The sequence below is a fragment of the Epinephelus fuscoguttatus genome, linkage group LG8 (genome assembly GCF_011397635.1).
Source record: "Epinephelus fuscoguttatus linkage group LG8, E.fuscoguttatus.final_Chr_v1".
Taxonomy (NCBI): Eukaryota; Metazoa; Chordata; class Actinopteri; order Perciformes; family Serranidae; genus Epinephelus; species Epinephelus fuscoguttatus.
In genome coordinates this window covers 8,080,193-8,097,747 of record NC_064759.1, presented here as the reverse complement: position 1 = coordinate 8,097,747, position 17,555 = coordinate 8,080,193, and the positions used below count along the sequence as shown (strand labels likewise).

Here is a 17,555-nt window from a genome sequence, read left to right as displayed (position 1 = left end):
TGGTACTCACACTGAGGGAAGATTTGGTGCTGATGCCATGAACGAGGGTGCTTGCAACATCTGGATCATTTGCCTTCCCTTGGTGAACTCTGATAGATCCCGGTTCTGGTTGGATGCTGTTGCGGAATTTCCTTACCACAGGTGGGGTCAGGGGCTGGAAAGTGACGATGTTAAGGGACAGTGTGCAATGACTGTTTTTTTTTTTTCTTTCTTTATTGTACTGCAAAAATGAGGAGTTTCAAGGTAAAAGTAAAAATAGGAGGAAAATTTTGCAGTTTGGAGATGAATACTGGCCGCTAAACACATTTAAAAACTGAAGTGAGAGGTTCTGCTCAAGGGACAGGAACCTGGAAACCATGCAAGAGAAGCTGCATGGCAAGCTAACAAGGCCATCATGGAGAATGATGGTTTGGTAAGGAGTATTTTATTTATCACTTTTCCTTTCTTTTTTTCCTGTCCTTTGGTGTGGAGATGTAGACAAAAAAATACTGGACACTGTCATGAATAATGAGTGTAACAAAACATACAAACAGAGGACATTAGAGGACATGTATGAAATGAGTGAGATAGCAAGAGTTTCACAGAATACTAATGGTCTTAATGTAATTTAATGAAAGAAAGTCAGAAACCAACTAACTGCAACTTGCAGCTTTATTTATTATTATTTTTGCCTCTATTATTTATCTTATCTTTCCACCATGAAGTGCAAGTAGATTCTGTGAGCTGAATTTTAATGTGGGGAGTGGGGGAATGTTGAAGATGGCAGCGTACATTTGTATGTTTTAATGTGTGACCTTGAATTTGCAAATAAAAAATGTCTTAAGAAATAAAGTAAAAATGTTGAAAAGGCAAATATGAGAGTGAACATGCACCTTCAAAATGTTCAAAGCTGTCTGCCACTTAAAGTTATAGTCATACCAAAGAACCTAGAGATAAAACTGATATTGTATATATAGATATGCACACCAGAGATGAAGATGCAATACAACAGCTAACTACATCCCACTGTCATACTGCTAACACACACTTTTAAAACTGAACTTACCCTTGCAGCTTCTTGTAGGCAGGATTTAGCCCTGTCTCCCACAGGTATGCGTTTACCGGCCTGGAGTTAAAAAAATAAAATAAAATAAATTAAGTAAAATGTAATAAAAAGACAAACGTTTTTTTAAAACGCTCGACAGCTTTTGGACGCAGTATAGTAGCATTAAGCTAACGCAACGTTAGCTAGCTAGCATCTTAAAGTTGACTTACCATCGGTATGTTTGGACATGTATCTGCATATTTCACTTTGTACGAAGTGTTTCCGTCAATTATATCCATCTTCATATCACGTGTAGCAGCAACAGAGACAACCAAGTTACGTGAAGTCTTTATATTGTGTCTTTAACGCTCGTCTTTTCTACCTGGGAAAGTTTTACAGAACTTTGTAGCTATGCTAACGCTACACTAGAATCTTCAGTTAGACGCTCGGTGTGGCACCTGTTTTGAGTTCCGTTGCCTAGCAACGTCATACCGTTCAATTAGAGATACTGTTAAACTATTTTAAAATATGTTGTGAATATAAAATGGTGTAAGCTAATGGGGATATAAAACAAAAATACACTTGTGTGACCCAGTTATGTTAAGTGATAAATGATGTTTATCACAAATACACTAAGGGACTGTTCGTTATTTATGAGGAGGGAGGGGGTGGTGTAAAATAGGGGAGGCATGTCAAGTATATTTTAAGCACTGGGGAAGGACATGTGTTTTTATTTTGGCTTAGAGGATGGACACAACTTTAAATGGTCGTATTTTGTATAAATACCCACTGAACCCCAGATCCTACTAGCAGGTTTAAAATGCATGTTTTTATCTAAGACTCACCAAAATGACACCATATATATCATGGCCAGAAACTGTACAAACAAAAAATGTCAGATTTTGAAATTCTAGTGGTCCCTCAACACATCATGTGCCAATTCGGGGACAGACACATGCCACATTTTTGCGCCTTTGAATAAACTGTTTTTAATATGGATGTGCAGCAGGTGTGTTCCCAAGCACCTGCTTTTTAGGGTGCACGTTGAGATAAACAGAGGTCAACTTTTGGAACATAGCAGCATGCGCCGCATGTCATGTGGCAAGGACCAACCAATCATAACTCACAGACATCTTTCCCTTCTTCTGTAAATATCAGTCTGTGATAAATAAGGAGAAGTTAAGCATTTCCGTGCAGGGCTACCAGAGCTTTACATCTGTCCCACGGACGATAGGCCTACACACTTAAAAACAGCTCCTGGAAGAAGATCAGCTCTGCACTCAGGATTTCAGGTAAATAGGCTATGATATGGTGCTTCCAGGTGCTTTTTATAAGTGTGTAGGCCTATCGTCCGTGGGACAGATGTAAAGCTCTGGGTAGCCCTGCACTAACACGATATTTACGGAAGACAGGAGAGGTGTCTGTCGGCTGTGATTGGTTGTTCCTCATCACATGAGCACTGATGCGTTCCAAAAGTTGAACTCGGGTTATCTCAGAGCGCAGCTGCTGCACCCGTGTGTTTGAGCGTGCCTGCATTGAAAATAATGAATTTGAGGGTGCAAAAAGCATGGCATGTGTACGACCCCTGAGTCTGTGAAATATTATCAACTGAGACAAACTTTGTGTAATTATAATACTGAATATGACAAGTGTACATCTGACATTTTTTACACATATAACTGCTGTATAATTGACCCTGTTACACTTAGGTAGCCTACATTTGGTGTGCATATATATTAATAAAAATATAGTTATTTATGGTGGAGAGAGGATCATACATTTTCCTCCAGGTCAATTAGGGAGGCTCAAGAATAATATTTGTAGCTTCCAAGAGGGTCAACAAAAAAAAGGAAGTCACACCCCTCCTCTGATAAGTTAAGTACAGTCCCTAATATTCGTCATGTCGTACTGGACATGCTGCTTTTTTCATGCCAGGAGTATTAATTAATCTTGTCGGCCCAGTACCCCGCAGAAACTCTTAATAGTTTCACTTGCTGTGTCTTGTAGTTTTTTTTTGGAAAGGCACATACCAGAAAAATTGGGAATAAATCCTAACATGTGATTGGTCCGTCGCATCAGTACGTAGGCGGATTGTCAATTCCAGTCATACGATCTGTCATCATCCTTCGTACAATGCGAAAAGGGAAGTTGAAAGAAGTGGGAGAGGGACATCGCGGAGCTTTATGAAACCTAACGTTACGGTCGCTGGCTGGGTGATCGAGACACTGTGAACAGACACTGAAGTGCCACAAAGACTGTCCCGGAGACGCCATTCACATTAACTAGCTTCCTCTTTTTGGTAGGTGAGTAGCTAATATTAGCGTTAGCTCGCTAGCTAAGGGCTCCTCCCGATGCGGCCACAGTTAAACAACGTTCGCTTACAGCCCTGTGTCTATTATGTGGCTAGCTAACGTTAGCTAGCCGACACTGGAAGGGCCAAGCTAGTTAGCAGAGCAACTTAACGTTGTACGGCTGATGAATGCGGATCAGTCGGCATGTTTAGACTGCATATGTTAACCTACGTTAATATAACAAACATCTGCGACTCTGTTTCGCCAAGTGATTGACGAGGCAGCTCACTAAATTAACGTCATGCAGCTATGGTTAGCTAGCTGTCATTAGCTGTACACACCCAAAACTGCATCATCTGTGTTTTGGCATTCTCAGACGCTATGTAGAGTTAAATGATAGATGTGGTGTGTGTGAGCATGGTGTGTATTAGGATTTAAACCAACAATGAGCAGGCTAACGCTTCCTTAAAGGCAGAGTTTGGTTTTGGGCTAGACATTTTGAAGTTACTAGGTAGCTATGTTGCTAACGCTAGCAGTCATTACTCTGCTAATTCGAGCCAGTCAACAACAACATAACAGGTTATTTGTGGTTAACTGTGTCGTAACGCGATTTCGACGAAGTTGACAGTAATTATTTTTGGACTTATGCTCGGTACTTTCCTGGTGTGTGGTAATGAGAAATGTCTACGTTACACTGGAATCTGCTGTTGTGTGGTGTATAAGGTTGATGTTGTTATTCACCTTAAATCTACACACCGGCAGATAGAAAGCAGTTTGTAACTCCACCCTGACTCATTTCCCCACATATGTGCCCAGACCCGTGTGATACTAATCCCCTTTGTGACACTCTGCCTCACATAACTTACAGCTATAAGCAGGAGTTGCCTGAGGTTTTGTTGTTACAGTCACACCAGTTGGTCAACTTTTTGACATTTCTAGATGTTGGGTGAGGGACTTTGAATGCACAAGTTCAGATGCCTAAATCTTGGGGTCACTGTCAGGCGGACCCACCACAGTATCAGCCAAACCCCGCCATGTTTTTGCCATACCTGTTACACGTATTTGCTCAGCTAGTTATGGCAAGCAACCAGCGATTGTTTGGAGAGGAAACAAAGTGCGGCTGGTAATGTGAAACTCTTGTTGACTCAATGTGAAGTGAACTACAGTAAATTTCCTTCCATGGTTATCGTATCATCAGTTAAATCTTGGTCTCAGGATTTGGAGTGCTTGTGTTAAAAGATATATCTACATTGAAATTCCTAGACATTCCCCCATTCTAAAAAGAAATCTGTGCACACACAAAATAGTTTCCAACAGATGACTTCACTTTTTTTTGTTAATTTCAAAGCATGTAATCCGATAGTACAGGTAGTCCTGTTTTTGTCGGGAACTGTTACGTAAAAGAGTAGTATAATATATTTCAGGATTATTCCAAAGTCTTGAGATAACCATACAGGCATACATATGCAACACCAACTGGGTATGCTGTGTTAAGTGGTGTAGGTCAGTAATGAGCTGCACACTTGGACAAGACTTCTCTACTTTGTAGTGAATGTAAAGGTTTTTGCATCAAACTTAACTGTTGAAATAGAGTTTGCTTGTGCAGTTTCTTTGTTCTCTGTTACATGGCTATAATGTTTTAGATTGATTTATCCATGGTAAAAGTACTTGTCTTATTTAGCATTAAACCGTGAAATAACTATGCACCAATTGCTGTATGCCACCAAAAGCTACAGCTAAGTAATTTAACAAAATCATCAGATAGTGCTTTGCTTGTTACAGTCATGATTCATACTTTCGGACAATAAAAGATCAAAGTATACTCTTAATTTTCTAATACACGCAGCAAACCTCTAAAGTTCAACTTGAACATAAACTGTCTTCTTACATTTGTTTTTGATCATTTAGACTGTTTACATGAGAGTGACATTTTCTTTCTTTCTTCTCCTGCTCAGGTATTTTCTGCAGTTTCTCACAGCACGTCAGCGTCCAGAGGAAGAGACCGGGCAGTGTGACATGGCAAGTAGAAGTGGAGCTACACGACCCAATGGGCCAAACGCAGGCAACAAGATCTGCCAGTTCAAACTCGTGCTTTTAGGAGAGTCAGCCGTGGGGAAGTCAAGTCTCGTACTTCGTTTCGTCAAGGGACAGTTTCACGAATTCCAAGAGAGCACAATCGGAGGTATGTATTGTCATGAAGGCCATGTTGTCACATTTTTTTATGAACAGGCCCATTAAATTGTATGCAAGGGTTTATATTACTGGCACACCTTTATTTACCCTCTTGTCATAGGGAGACTTGCAGTGAGTCACACATGGAAATGAGCTTTGAATATCTAGATTATCTACAAACAAATAGCTGTGACAAGAGTCATAGTTCCCGGTCAGCAAATAGGTTATAAAATGAAACAATAAAATCATTTGAGGTGTGAGAGAGTAGGAAATGTTACTAAGAGCAGAGGAAATAGGTAGGAAAGTTTTTTAACACTCCAAAAAGAGCATGTGGCAAGCAATATGGGATTCAGTTGAGAAACAGGGGAAATAAAGAGGTGATGGAGAATTGTGAGAGTGAAAAAGGCCAATAGAAACAGAGAACTGTAGGAATAATTGACCAGTCCAAATACTGCCCCTAAATTACTTTCGCAAGGTAGATAGATTTATTAGATAGCTTCAGAGCTTCATGTGATTGAAGGAGATGTTCAGGATAGGATGCTAGATGTTGTGAATATCCAAAAAAATAGCACCAAAAGTTACCTCAGGGCGCCACGTAGCCTTGTGGAGATAAACAAAAGAACGTTAGCCTTAATAATTCATGTCATTTGAAAAATATGTCAGCAACTAACATTTCTATCTCTTTCCAAATCTCTTCAACATTGCCTCAAGAATAAGGAGGAAGCAAATCTGGCAGATGCTGGTGATCAGACATTAGGCTAACTTGTCTTGATGTAGCTACAGTTACGTTAGCTAGCTTTTTTGCTAGCATTAGCTAACTTCAGATGTGACTATACAACGTCATTTGTCTGTGAAAACTGTAACACCAATGTAATGTCACAAGTGTTGCTTTTACAGGTGTCCAAGCCACACCTTTTGACCTTCTTCGAGGTATCTTCAATTTAGAGGAACCTATCACGTAGTAAATCTAGCTAAGTGTAACAGGACAGGGGAAAGTCGGCCAAGGTTGCTCAACTGTTTTTGGAGCACAGAACGAAAAGTGGGGGGGACTTAGGAACGGTCAATTAAATGAAAGTCCTGGACATTGGTATCCAGTTCCTGGTATGACCAGCAGCTTTCGTGAGGTTAGAACAGTCAGTAGTCATCGACGTAATCTTGCACTTATTTCCCGTTAGCAAACATACTGCCTGCTGGATATCATGTGGTGGAGAGGTCGACCAATTAATCAGCTTTGCTGATTACTTGGTGCCTATGGGACATTTTACAAACTGTCAATAGCTGCAGAACTGGGCTCTGATAATGGCTGATGGCTGCCCAGCCTCCACCAGTCACGCAGATACATCACAGACTGAAGTTTAAAAGGGCAGGGTTGTGATTAATTAACCAAAAAGGAGCTTGATTAGTGAGTACAGCTTCAGTTTTTTCCTGCTCCAAACTATCACTATCATTATCATATTAGCCTATCCATCAACCTCTAGTTTGGTTTAATCAACTTCCAGGTTTGTGACCCAGAGGTCGCAGGTACAATCCCCAGAAAGACAAAAGCAAAGTTGTGTGGTGCAGTTTCCAGGTGTGAATGTGTGTAACTGACTGAAAGTGAACAAAGCATTTTGCTGTCAGTTAATCTATCCAGAGTGAATTAAAGCAAAAAAAAAAAAAAAAAAGTGTTAGAGTGAATCCCACCCTACTTCATGCTTCAGCACCCATCCAGATTGTGGATTATCAGTATAAAACATGTCTGATATCACTCAAGCCCCATTTTCCAAATGTGGACCAAGTCAACCAGATAATCCTCCAGTGTGTGCCTCCAGCGTTGGTCTTAAATTATTACCTTCACAGAAACACGTTTTGTGCAGCTCGGTAGCTCCATGCCCATTTGTCACCGGTTCCTGTGCTTTGTGCCCCTGCAGCTGCCTTCCTGACTCAGACGGTATGTTTGGACGACACAACAGTCAAGTTTGAAATCTGGGACACAGCTGGTCAGGAGCGCTACCACAGTCTGGCGCCCATGTACTACAGAGGTGCCCAGGCAGCCATTGTGGTGTATGATATAACAAATGAGGTGAGTCAGGTGCCAGGCTTTCTGTCATGTGGTTGCTGTTATCAGTGCTGCTTTCACTAACCATAGCTGGAACAATATTGATGTGAATGAAGAAGAGATTGAGGGAGGACCTCTAACTGATGTTTTTTTAGTAGCACTCAAGCCACAACAAAAAGAACCTTAATTTGGTGTACTGACAAATAAATGGTCATCATGAAACAAGACAGTGCTTTGCAGACAGTCTGTGACAACACGCAAAAATATGTACAGATATAAAAAATGTGCAGATAGATTTTTGATAACAAAGAAAACATATTGGACTTAGAAGCCCCACTCCAGTGTATTTTGACATTTTATGATACTTTGCATTTTTCTGAGTCATTTGACTGACAATGTTGATTAGCCTCGCCAAATGTTTTTTGACAAATATTTTTGTGCTCAAAGTTAAACACAAAAGAAGAAGCTAGCTGCTAAAACGGGAAGATGACATATGACTGTTTTAGAAGCTGCAGTTCATACGTCATCCTCCAAGCATGCGCAGGTGTTCTGTGCTTCTTTGCGTCTGAGAGGCAAAAGTGATCAACATTGATGTGAGCTAGCTAGTTACTGTCATGAGCACAACACTGGGCCATGACTGAGTTAACTCGTTCATTAGCACACACCCACTGTGCCAAGTAGTTGCGAGCCGCTGCTCAGTGACACTCTCGTTCAGCGGGCTAACCTTGTAGCATAAATCACACCCTCTGAGCCGACGAACGATAGCCAATTCAAACTGAAATAGCAAAAGGTATTGTCATGACAGCTGTTGTGCTTGTGTTGATATGATTGGGGCACGTAACAGTTGTTTATGTATTCTTATATGTCCAAAAAAGCTACGAGATCTTGTGGAACGTAGAGAACCAGCCGCTCAGATGCTCTGAGATCTCCCAGCTGATGAGATGTGTGCGAGCATCGCACATCTCCAGCTGGGGTGGAGGCACTGGCTCTGCATGTTAACAAGCAGCCACTTGCTCAAGTATATATTAGAGGTGGTCAGATCGATACCAAAATATTGACACTATAGATACTATGTTTCCATTTTGAAGATCAATCCTGGAGTCAACAGGCTCGATACCAAAAAGGGATCACTTCCTCTCTCCTACATCATACCTGTTTGTATTTCAAGAGTAAAACTATCTGTACAAACAACGTTCCATTGTCGTCAACACATCTAGTGCATGCTGTTTACTTCTCCACTGCCTTTGTGTTGCCTGCACTCAAACAACATATGCGTCACACACGCGCAGCAGGTCTGCACCTGACTAGTTTATATACAACACATAATAGCAATGATGGCTTAATGAAAGTGGAAAAAACCAAGAGAAGGAGAACTTGGAGCTGCAACTGAAAAGAAGGGATGAGGAGGGAAATGCCTCAGCATCAAACAGACTCCTGACACAGACACAGAGACAGAGTTGACCTTTTTTTTCAGAGTGGCTGAGGCAAAGAATATCCAAGTATACAGGAGTGAATGTAATATTTTAGTCAAATCAGATCTTCAGAATTGGTTAATGTTACATTTTGAAACTGTAATTGGTCGCAAGTCTTACTTTTGCACACTGATGATTCACTTCATAATCATGACACACTTCACTCCCCTATGTTAAAGTACAGAGGCCACTTGAGATAATAAAAAGTATCAAATCAATATCGGGAATTCTGGCCCTGTTGACTTGGTATTGGGGTGAAACCAAATTTTGTGGTAATGCCCATTTCCAGTGTGTATGGTCTGATGACCCTCATCTTATAAGGGTCCTTGTTTTCAGCTGATAAAAATGAAGAAAAAATCCTCTCCCTCATAACTTCATGTGCCACGCTATCCATGCTAATACCCATGCTATCGTTGCTAATGATACTGAAGTCAAATCGTAGCTACACTAGGAAGTATGTTCACCAAAATACAGGAAGTAACACTGACTGGTGTGGGCCTTAAACCCAAGCCCCCAAGAACATTGCCGGGCTTTGAAGCCAATTTTAGTGGCTTCAGACCCCGGCCAAAACTGGACACCACACCATCCAGGTCCATCACGTGATGCCATGGGGCCCAAAAAGACTTTGTCCCATAGACTTGGGAAAGAGTCAGCTGTAAATCAGCAGATGAATTGGGTTTTTTTTGATCGTCACAACCCCTGCGAAATGACTGGTTTCACTATCAGAATTAGATCTATCGAAAGTCTAGAACATCTCTATTCAAATTAGCAGAGCTCTAAACTGGAAGTCATGCTCGCGGCTGTGCTCGTCAGCCATAAATCTCTAGTGCGCTTGCTCTGTGGGCACAAATCAGAAGATCCAGGTCATTTCATGCCATGGAAACTGAGTGTTTCTGGCTTCATGTGCCACTGAGCAACTGTCATAAGATTGAACAGGGTCCTGCGTACAACACTGTATCCAGGTCTCCTCTACATTCATGCTCCACATAGACTATATATATTGAACAGCAAGTGTCCATTTTCCACTGTCTTTTGGAAATGACAGTGATGATTGCGTCTGAAAACGGCCTTAACACTGAAAAACAAGCTTCCACTAAGGCAACAGCGGACTTAGTTATATTCTGTTTGTAAAAAGTACTTGAAAGAATCACAAAAATAGGATGAGGAGAACTGAATGTCAACGTTACTGTCAGCTACAACTATTCCTCTGTGACAAAGCCAGCACCAATTTCATTCAGCTTAACTTTTCTAATAAAAGTAAAAGACAGAAAGTAGACACTGTTTAAAGACAAGGTCTCGAACAAAAAGTCCCCTTTTCTTCAGAATTCACAGAACAGGCTTGTACTGTAGCCCACATTTAAGTTTTCTTTCTGTCTTGTGTGCACTGCATAACGTGTGCATGGCAATATAGCATGACCTCACCTCCTATACTGTACAATATGCTGCTTTTACTTTACAGATTTTATGTCATATTTCATCAAAAGCATCTGTTTAATGTGTCTCTTTAAGGGGCCTTGATGAAAAGATGAACAAAGGCATAGCCAAACATCAGAGAAATGGCTCCTGCTGTCCTCGTCTGTCTGTCACATGGGTCTTATTGTTATTTTTCACTAACTGAGTCATCCCCCCTCCCCCCACCCCTCCCTGTTTTGTTTGCCAGGAGTCATTTGTACGGGCGAAGAACTGGGTTAAAGAGCTTCAGAGACAAGCCAGTCCAAATATTGTAATAGCTCTGGCTGGGAACAAGGCTGATCTCGCAAACAAGAGAGCACTGGACTTCCAGGTTTGTGTTCTTTAAATAAATTAACTAATTATGTAAGCAGAGCCAGAAAATGTCTGTTGAAACTAACATTAAACACTCACAGACTGGTTATGATTTATTAAACATGTTGTCAGGATAACACAAACTCTAACCCTGTCCATTGCTTGGGACATTGCTGCTGTGCTTCCCCTACATTGCAAACTGTGAGGTCATTTGTATTAATGATTTCCTGATGTTGGTTTCTCTTTCACAGGATGCACAGTCATACGCAGATGATAACAGCTTGCTTTTTATGGAAACATCAGCAAAGACCTCTATGAACGTCAATGAGATATTCATGGCCATTGGTAAGTGTATATCTAATACTTCCTAATCTTAACTATATGAAGATTTTAACAGTGTTCATATGAAACAAATCTGTTTACCACCCTCCCTAATGTAAGAGCCCTGATACACCACACTCCTGACCAGCTGTGGACAGACAGTGATGCATTCAGGCTCTTCTCATAAATTAATGTTGGGAAATATCACAGATTGTTATTGAGGGGTTTAAAGTCACTGATGAAACCCAGCGTAAGCAGCGGTGATGAGTGGGGCAGAGGCCAGATGCAAAATTTCTCAATGAGGGAGAAAGAGAGGATCTGCTTCTGGACGCTTCTTCTTTTGTAAACTACTATGTGGGAAAACAATATTAAACAAAATTATAGTGTAAGGGTTTTTACATACTTAAACCTCTCTAACTCCGCCAGGACGCCGATGTCCCACCCCACCCCCCCCACCCCCGTTAAATGGTATCTGCCAGGTGCACTACGTCATCAAACCATGTGATGTTTGGTATTGCCGGATTCAGGAAGCTCTCGACTTTTAAAAAATAACATCATTTTTCTTTTATTTATTATGTATTTCACACCAGAGCAGCCTAAACACAAAAAGTCCAAAATCGCGATGACTGGTGATGTCAGTGTTGAAGTCATGTTATGCCATTTTTCGACGGGAAAAGTTAAAGGATTACTTGCGATATTATGCGGAGCCGTTAGTGGGCACGTAGCTGTTTTATAAAAGGTAAGAGTCTCACTCCTACCACTATTTTTGGCTGAAATACACCGCCTAGAAAGTGGGATCACAACTTTCACGTTTCATATGGCTTTATTTGGTTATATTTTATGGTGTTTCTGTGTCATAACAACATCAGCTATCATAATTACACCTGATTTCAGTAAGTACAATGTTTGAAGCTGGCTGAGTGTTGTTTGATCACTGATAGTTCTGTTTTGAAGCCGAGTGACCGACTTGTCATTTGGAGCTCCGCCTGGATCTTTTCATGGTAAAAACACTGTAGAATGGTCATACTTTGTGCAGTCTTCTTCAAATTTGTAACACATGTTCATTGATAGTGTCCCTACAGCCCCACAGTGTCATTTACCTGCTCACATGAAGCCACAGACAGTTATTCATCCTGAAACACATTTTTTATTTTATTTTAGGCAAAATCTTCAATTTTTTACTGACTTCAGAGGCCCATTACTCTGTCTCTGTATCACCTAGAGTGTTTCTGACACTTTCATGCTTTCTGGCAAGACCTCATGCATGCATGTAGTCAGAGCGGTTCAGACGCTACAGTCATTTTAATTTAGGTATGTCATTTTAGGCATTTTTGCTACAAAATGGGGGTGGAGTACATTAAATGTGTCTGGAGGACTTTAATTCCAACAATTAGGGGTTACGGCTGCCCAGATCCGATCTCAAATATCGATATCAGGGCTGACTGAGGCATTTTTTTAACTGGTCGGCATCGATCCTTTGTTTTTCTAACCTGTTACACAGGTATTTTTACCAGCAAAGCTTTTGTGCACATGAACACAACAAATGCAGCTGTCGTCAGCTCTCCAACTCTGTGCTCTGTCTGTCTGTCTACTCACTTGAGCTCCTGTGTGTATAAAGAGCAGGAGCTGAGCCCTGCCTGTGGCAGAACACCACACACCATAAATGAATGTTTCTTTTATGTTACTTACCTTAGTTATGAGCACTCATTTCACGTCAGCTTAGTGTGAGTGTCTTGTGTTCTGCTTTTATGTATGGTTCATGGTGTTTCACTGCCCTGCTCGGACGAGAGGAGAACCAACGACAACCACATATTCCACACATTTGCCACCGCCCTGCAAGCAAAAAGCCAGTACGATGAGTCTGGCTCCAACATCAGAATTTTTTTTCACTACACGATCATGGCCAAAAGAATTTACAGTAACGATATTAGGACAATGTCTATAGAAAATTCAGTAAACTAATAATAGCTATAAGTCAAATTCATCTGTAAAAAGCAACCACCAGCTAGTTACTGTGTCATGTATATTATCATGTCGATTATTGACATGAAATCATATTTTATTTTACTTTTTTAATGATCACGGTTACTGTCAATACTGGTGTATTGTAACACGTCTGCAATAAGAGTCATTTATTAATGTAGTCTGTGCAATAGATGTACAGATGACAGAAACATACACACTGAGGCGAAGGCTTCACTGACACAAACACTGGGGAATATTCTCTTAAAGGGACAGAAATTCCCTCGAGACAGCGGCAAGGCCAAAAAGCTTACAGAGAGGGTTTGTTATTTTGTTTAAGGGAAAAAAGAAACGCAATAAGGAACAGCTTGGGTGCAGGGATTTTTTTTTCTTCTTTACAGAGCTATTCAGTTGTCCAGCAAATACATGGGATTGATTTTTCGAGTACTTAGAGTGTGCACTGTGCAGCTGTATTGTAGGATGATAGAAGTATTGGACATCCCTGTACACAGCATTTACTGTTCAGCTGACACATTGTTTAACAGTTACTCTGTTGCGATGAAATTAAGTGTCACAGCCCATAATGTTCACTCAAGTGTTGTGGTCCTTACCGCTCTTTATGGAAACCTCCTGATGGTTGTTGTTGAAGTAATGGTGCACTTGGTCAGACAGTGCCCTTCAGGCCATCTCATATGTGGAAGAGAGAAAGACTTAGCTGGACCCTCAGCTTGTCTAAAGAACACTGTGGCCTTTGAAGACTGTGGCCCCTGAACTGGGATGCAGCATCTGAAACCTTGAGCTCAGTTTGCATTTAAAGTTAATCAGACTTTTTAAACTCAAATATTGATATCAATATCAGCCTAAAAATACATCAATTGGCAGACCCCCTGCCCGACCCCAACCGAACTGCTAGCTGAGCTTAAAGAGTCTTGAGAAGGTGCAGCAGAGGCCTCGGAGAGTGGCAGTCTGGACCTGTCTTTGCAAAATTACATCTCCGTACTATCCAGACTGATAACAGTTGAATCCAGAGTGTGATGTCCTGGAGAACGTCATAGAGTTTTCACAGTCTTTGTGGGGATGTAGAGGACAAAAATAGTACTTAATTTTCTCAGACTGGGATCAGGATCAATTAAAAGTGTAATACATGTAATTTACTATTAAAAAGGATTTAGTGTGAAGCTACTCTCAAAGGGTGCACGTCCAAAGTCCGTCTCAGGGGCCAGTCTCGGCCTGCAGAATGATTTTAAACCGCCTGCTGCTTGTTGTTCAGAATATACTAAGTAGGGCCCACAGCACAATATTGGATAATCAATTAAGATCACTTTGCACTTTTTTAGCGTGACTATATGTAGACAGTAAACAAGCAAGCAGCAGACATGTTAGGTAGCAGACATGGCTGTAGCAAAGAAGCATAAAGTTGACAGTAGGGGCCGCCGCTTTCAGGAGCCTTGCAGAGATTATTACTTTTTCCACTTAAAGATGTTTCGTCTCAAGTGTATGGGATTTTTTTTTTTAACCCGTATGATAAAGAAACAGCTGGCCCCCAGGTGTTTTCAGAATTATCTACTCTGGCCCCCATTCTTAAATGTTTAGACACCCCTGTCTTAAAGGAATAGTTCACCTGCAAAATGACCATTTCTACATCAGTCACTCACCATGTGTTACGTTGAATTTGTGAAGATAATTTTGTTTGTCTTGTATGCCTCCATGGTGAGCGTAGAATCCCGACAGAAAAAAAAAACATTCTTCATGAACAGACAGCAAAACTATATCAAAACATTAATTTATAAACTCTAAAGCCCAGTTCAGACCAATGACTTGTGACGAGACAAAACGGATTAGAACATCACAGAGAAAAGTTGAAGCAGTGTCAACTAGACGATCTGAGCTCGACTCAAGCTGGCTGATGGTGTCACCTGCAACTCCATTAGTCAAATCGCCAGCGGCTGGTTATAAAGCACGTCATCTGTTTCTACAGCCAATTGGCTCGTAGTGAAGTCTGCTGATGAAGTCAGAATAGCCGGGTTCGAGTCCGGCCTGTGGCCCTTTGCTGCATGTCATACCCCATCTCTCTTCCCCTTTCACACTTGGCTGTCCTGTCCATAGAAGGCAAAATGCCCAAAACATATCTTTAAATAAAAAAAAAAAATCATGAATTCAAGTTAACATGGTGAGTCATTCATACACAAATGGTCATTGTGTGGGTGCAGTATTCTTCTCAGAATTAATTTGGTGTCATCGTACTGTAGCTGAGGTCATCTGATTATCTGTGTTAATGTCATCGCTGATCTTGTTGCTCTGTCATTGCAGCAAAGAAGCTACCCAAGAACGAGCCTCAGGCGGCCGGAGCCAGCAGCGGGCGGAACCGGGGAGTGGACCTGACGGAGACGGCTCAGCCCACCAGCCGTCCCTGCTGCAGTAACTAACCCAGCTCTTCCTGCTCATCCTTCCCACACACCCTGCCACCCCCTCCTTTCCTCCCCCCCTCCTCCCTCCCAGCTGAACATCTGGACATCGGGCTCCTTGGCTTCCTGACGTCAGACCTGACCGTCAACCTCACCTCCCTGGAATAGCTAAAAGACTCTGTATAGCTGCATTTCTAATACCTTTTTTTTTTTTTTTTTTGTTGATGTTCTTTTTTTTTTTTTTTTTTTTTTTAACTTTTTTTAAGAAGTGTATATCAGTATAATGGATGCATGTATCACTACAACGCCTAAAAAAACACATTTTTATCTCTTATTCAGTTGGAAGACTAACCCCAATTAAGAAAGACGAGCGAGCGAGCGAGAAACCTGTGAACGTGTGATTGTGTCGTGTGTGAATTTCCAAGTGTGATCTGCTGATGAGAAGGTGTAGCCTCATTTGTCACTTCACAGGGTTGACTGGATGCGAATGGTGTTGCCTGTAGTGCTCTTTGTGTGCGGGTTAAGTTATGCTCACAATCAGAAGAAAACCAAATTGTTCCCATCTTGAGACGCCTGGCTTCCCGGACCGTCTGTTGTGAAGCATCGATGCGTTGAGATGGTGCCAGGAAAGGACTGTTGCGCAAACCAAGACTCCCTCCCTCCCTCCCTCCCTCCTTCCTCACATCTGTTACACAAGAAGTCGTCTTCATCCAAGGATGGAAAGTGCGGAAAATAAATTTGGTACTGTCCAGTTGTTGAAATCGCTGGAAAATACACAAAAAAAGTCTTTGAGAGTATTGTAAAGAAAAACCACCTTGGTACACATCCGGCTTCCTATAACACATGACCATCTGTAGAGCAATGCGAGCTCGTCACATCGCCGTACATCATACTGAACAAAGTCATGGTGCAGAAAACACTGAGGTGGAACATGAGGAACATCGTCAGGTCAACATGAGCTTTTGACGTTTAAAAATTCTTCATCAAGTCCATCACAGAAGTTAAATTCGGACACTGATACGGCTTCACATGGAAAAGAAAATCAACAGGAACCTTGAACATCCTGCTTTGTGGGTTGCAAAGACTTGAACATACGACTAGTTCTACTCGTCTATGTTGATCCGCTCTGTTTCTGTCCAGGCCAGTAATCAACCTGCATCAATTTGGGTGATCTCAATCAAACGGCGGGGGGGGGGGGGGGGGTGTTTTTTAGACTAGAGTTCAGACAGCACACAAACAGAAAATTGGACTACCACCCATTGTCACAAGTCTGTGGAAAAAAATATACTCTAATGTCGTTATAGGGTGCAATGTTGCAATGTTGTCTTCTTCCTCCTTTAGCACAGCTTGCAGGGCTTGTGAGCTCACCAGGAAATTATCTAGAGATTCCGAACAATTGTACAGTTCAATATAGGTCTGCTTTTTTTTTTTTTTTTAAATTTTCATCCTAGACCTTGTCACAAACTGGTCAAATGTTAAGCAGTGGTGGTCTTTTTAGGTATATGTAGTGTTATTAACAGAATCCCTTTCTGGTGTCTTGTTACTTTTCTCAGAAATGGTCCATGGTCATGTTTGAAAGGAACTTTTATTGCATTGCACAGTGTTGATCATGTTTTAATTAATGACTGCCCTTCGATTTTATATGACGGACTGTATTGGACTTGCTAACCTACGGCTGTAAGCAGGTAGCATAATTAACCTTACTGGTGGTCTCTCTTACAGCTCAATGAATTTTAATGATGTAAAACAGCATTACTAGTGATGGGCTGATCAGTTTTGAGTGTCTGAATACAACTTAATAAATTCAATAAAGAGGTCTCTTGTACGCCTTTTTGCTCTGAATATGTCGGTGGGATCACATGGGAGTAAAGTCCATCCGTGTTTTTCATTGAAAGTCTGACCTCTTGAGTAGTTTGACCACATCTTAGATATTTTTCTTTGATTTTGAAACAACTGTCGCCACAAAATCTGTGCAGAGCTGAGCATTAAGGTTCTCACAGTCCTCAGGAGGATTGGGAGGATTTCTAACTAGAGCTGCAATGAGTAATAGAAAGACAATTAACAACTTCATTTCACAAAATCATTTATCAAGCAACACCACGAGTC

The 17,555-nt window shown here is 41.2% G+C and overlaps 2 protein-coding genes across 5 annotated transcripts in view; one reads left to right on the top strand and one right to left on the bottom strand.

Annotated features, from left to right (window-relative positions):
* The window catches only part of efhb (EF-hand domain family, member B), a 60,104-nt gene extending 58,383 nt beyond the window's left edge, over positions 1-1,721 (bottom strand). The window contains exons 1-3 of one of the 3 annotated variants that reach the window (XR_007449830.1): positions 1,255-1,721; positions 1,046-1,105; positions 11-154 (exon numbers count right to left, since the gene is read on the bottom strand). Coding sequence is in view for 2 of the 3 variants with exons in the window: in XM_049583488.1 (XP_049439445.1) it covers positions 11-154; positions 1,046-1,105; positions 1,255-1,329 (279 nt within the window). In the remaining variant the exon portion in view is untranslated. The remainder of the gene's footprint in view (positions 1-10; positions 155-1,045; positions 1,106-1,254) is intronic. The other 2 variants (XM_049583488.1, XM_049583487.1) reach the window with 2 other exon arrangements.
* A 1,401-nt stretch (positions 1,722-3,122) lies between these two features.
* Positions 3,123-17,274, top strand: rab5ab (RAB5A, member RAS oncogene family, b). 2 transcript variants are annotated; one of them, XM_049583497.1, is made up of 6 exons: positions 3,123-3,323; positions 5,271-5,497; positions 7,398-7,549; positions 10,658-10,780; positions 11,013-11,106; positions 15,355-17,274. In XM_049583497.1, the coding sequence occupies exons 2-6, from the start codon at positions 5,332-5,334 to the stop codon at positions 15,468-15,470; spliced, it is 651 nt and encodes a 216-aa protein (XP_049439454.1). In that variant the 5' UTR covers positions 3,123-3,323; positions 5,271-5,331; the 3' UTR covers positions 15,471-17,274. The 2 variants fall into 2 exon arrangements, with proteins under 2 accessions (XP_049439454.1, XP_049439455.1); XM_049583498.1 differs by having other exon boundaries at positions 3,123-3,327.
* The last annotated feature ends 281 nt before the right edge of the window (positions 17,275-17,555 follow it).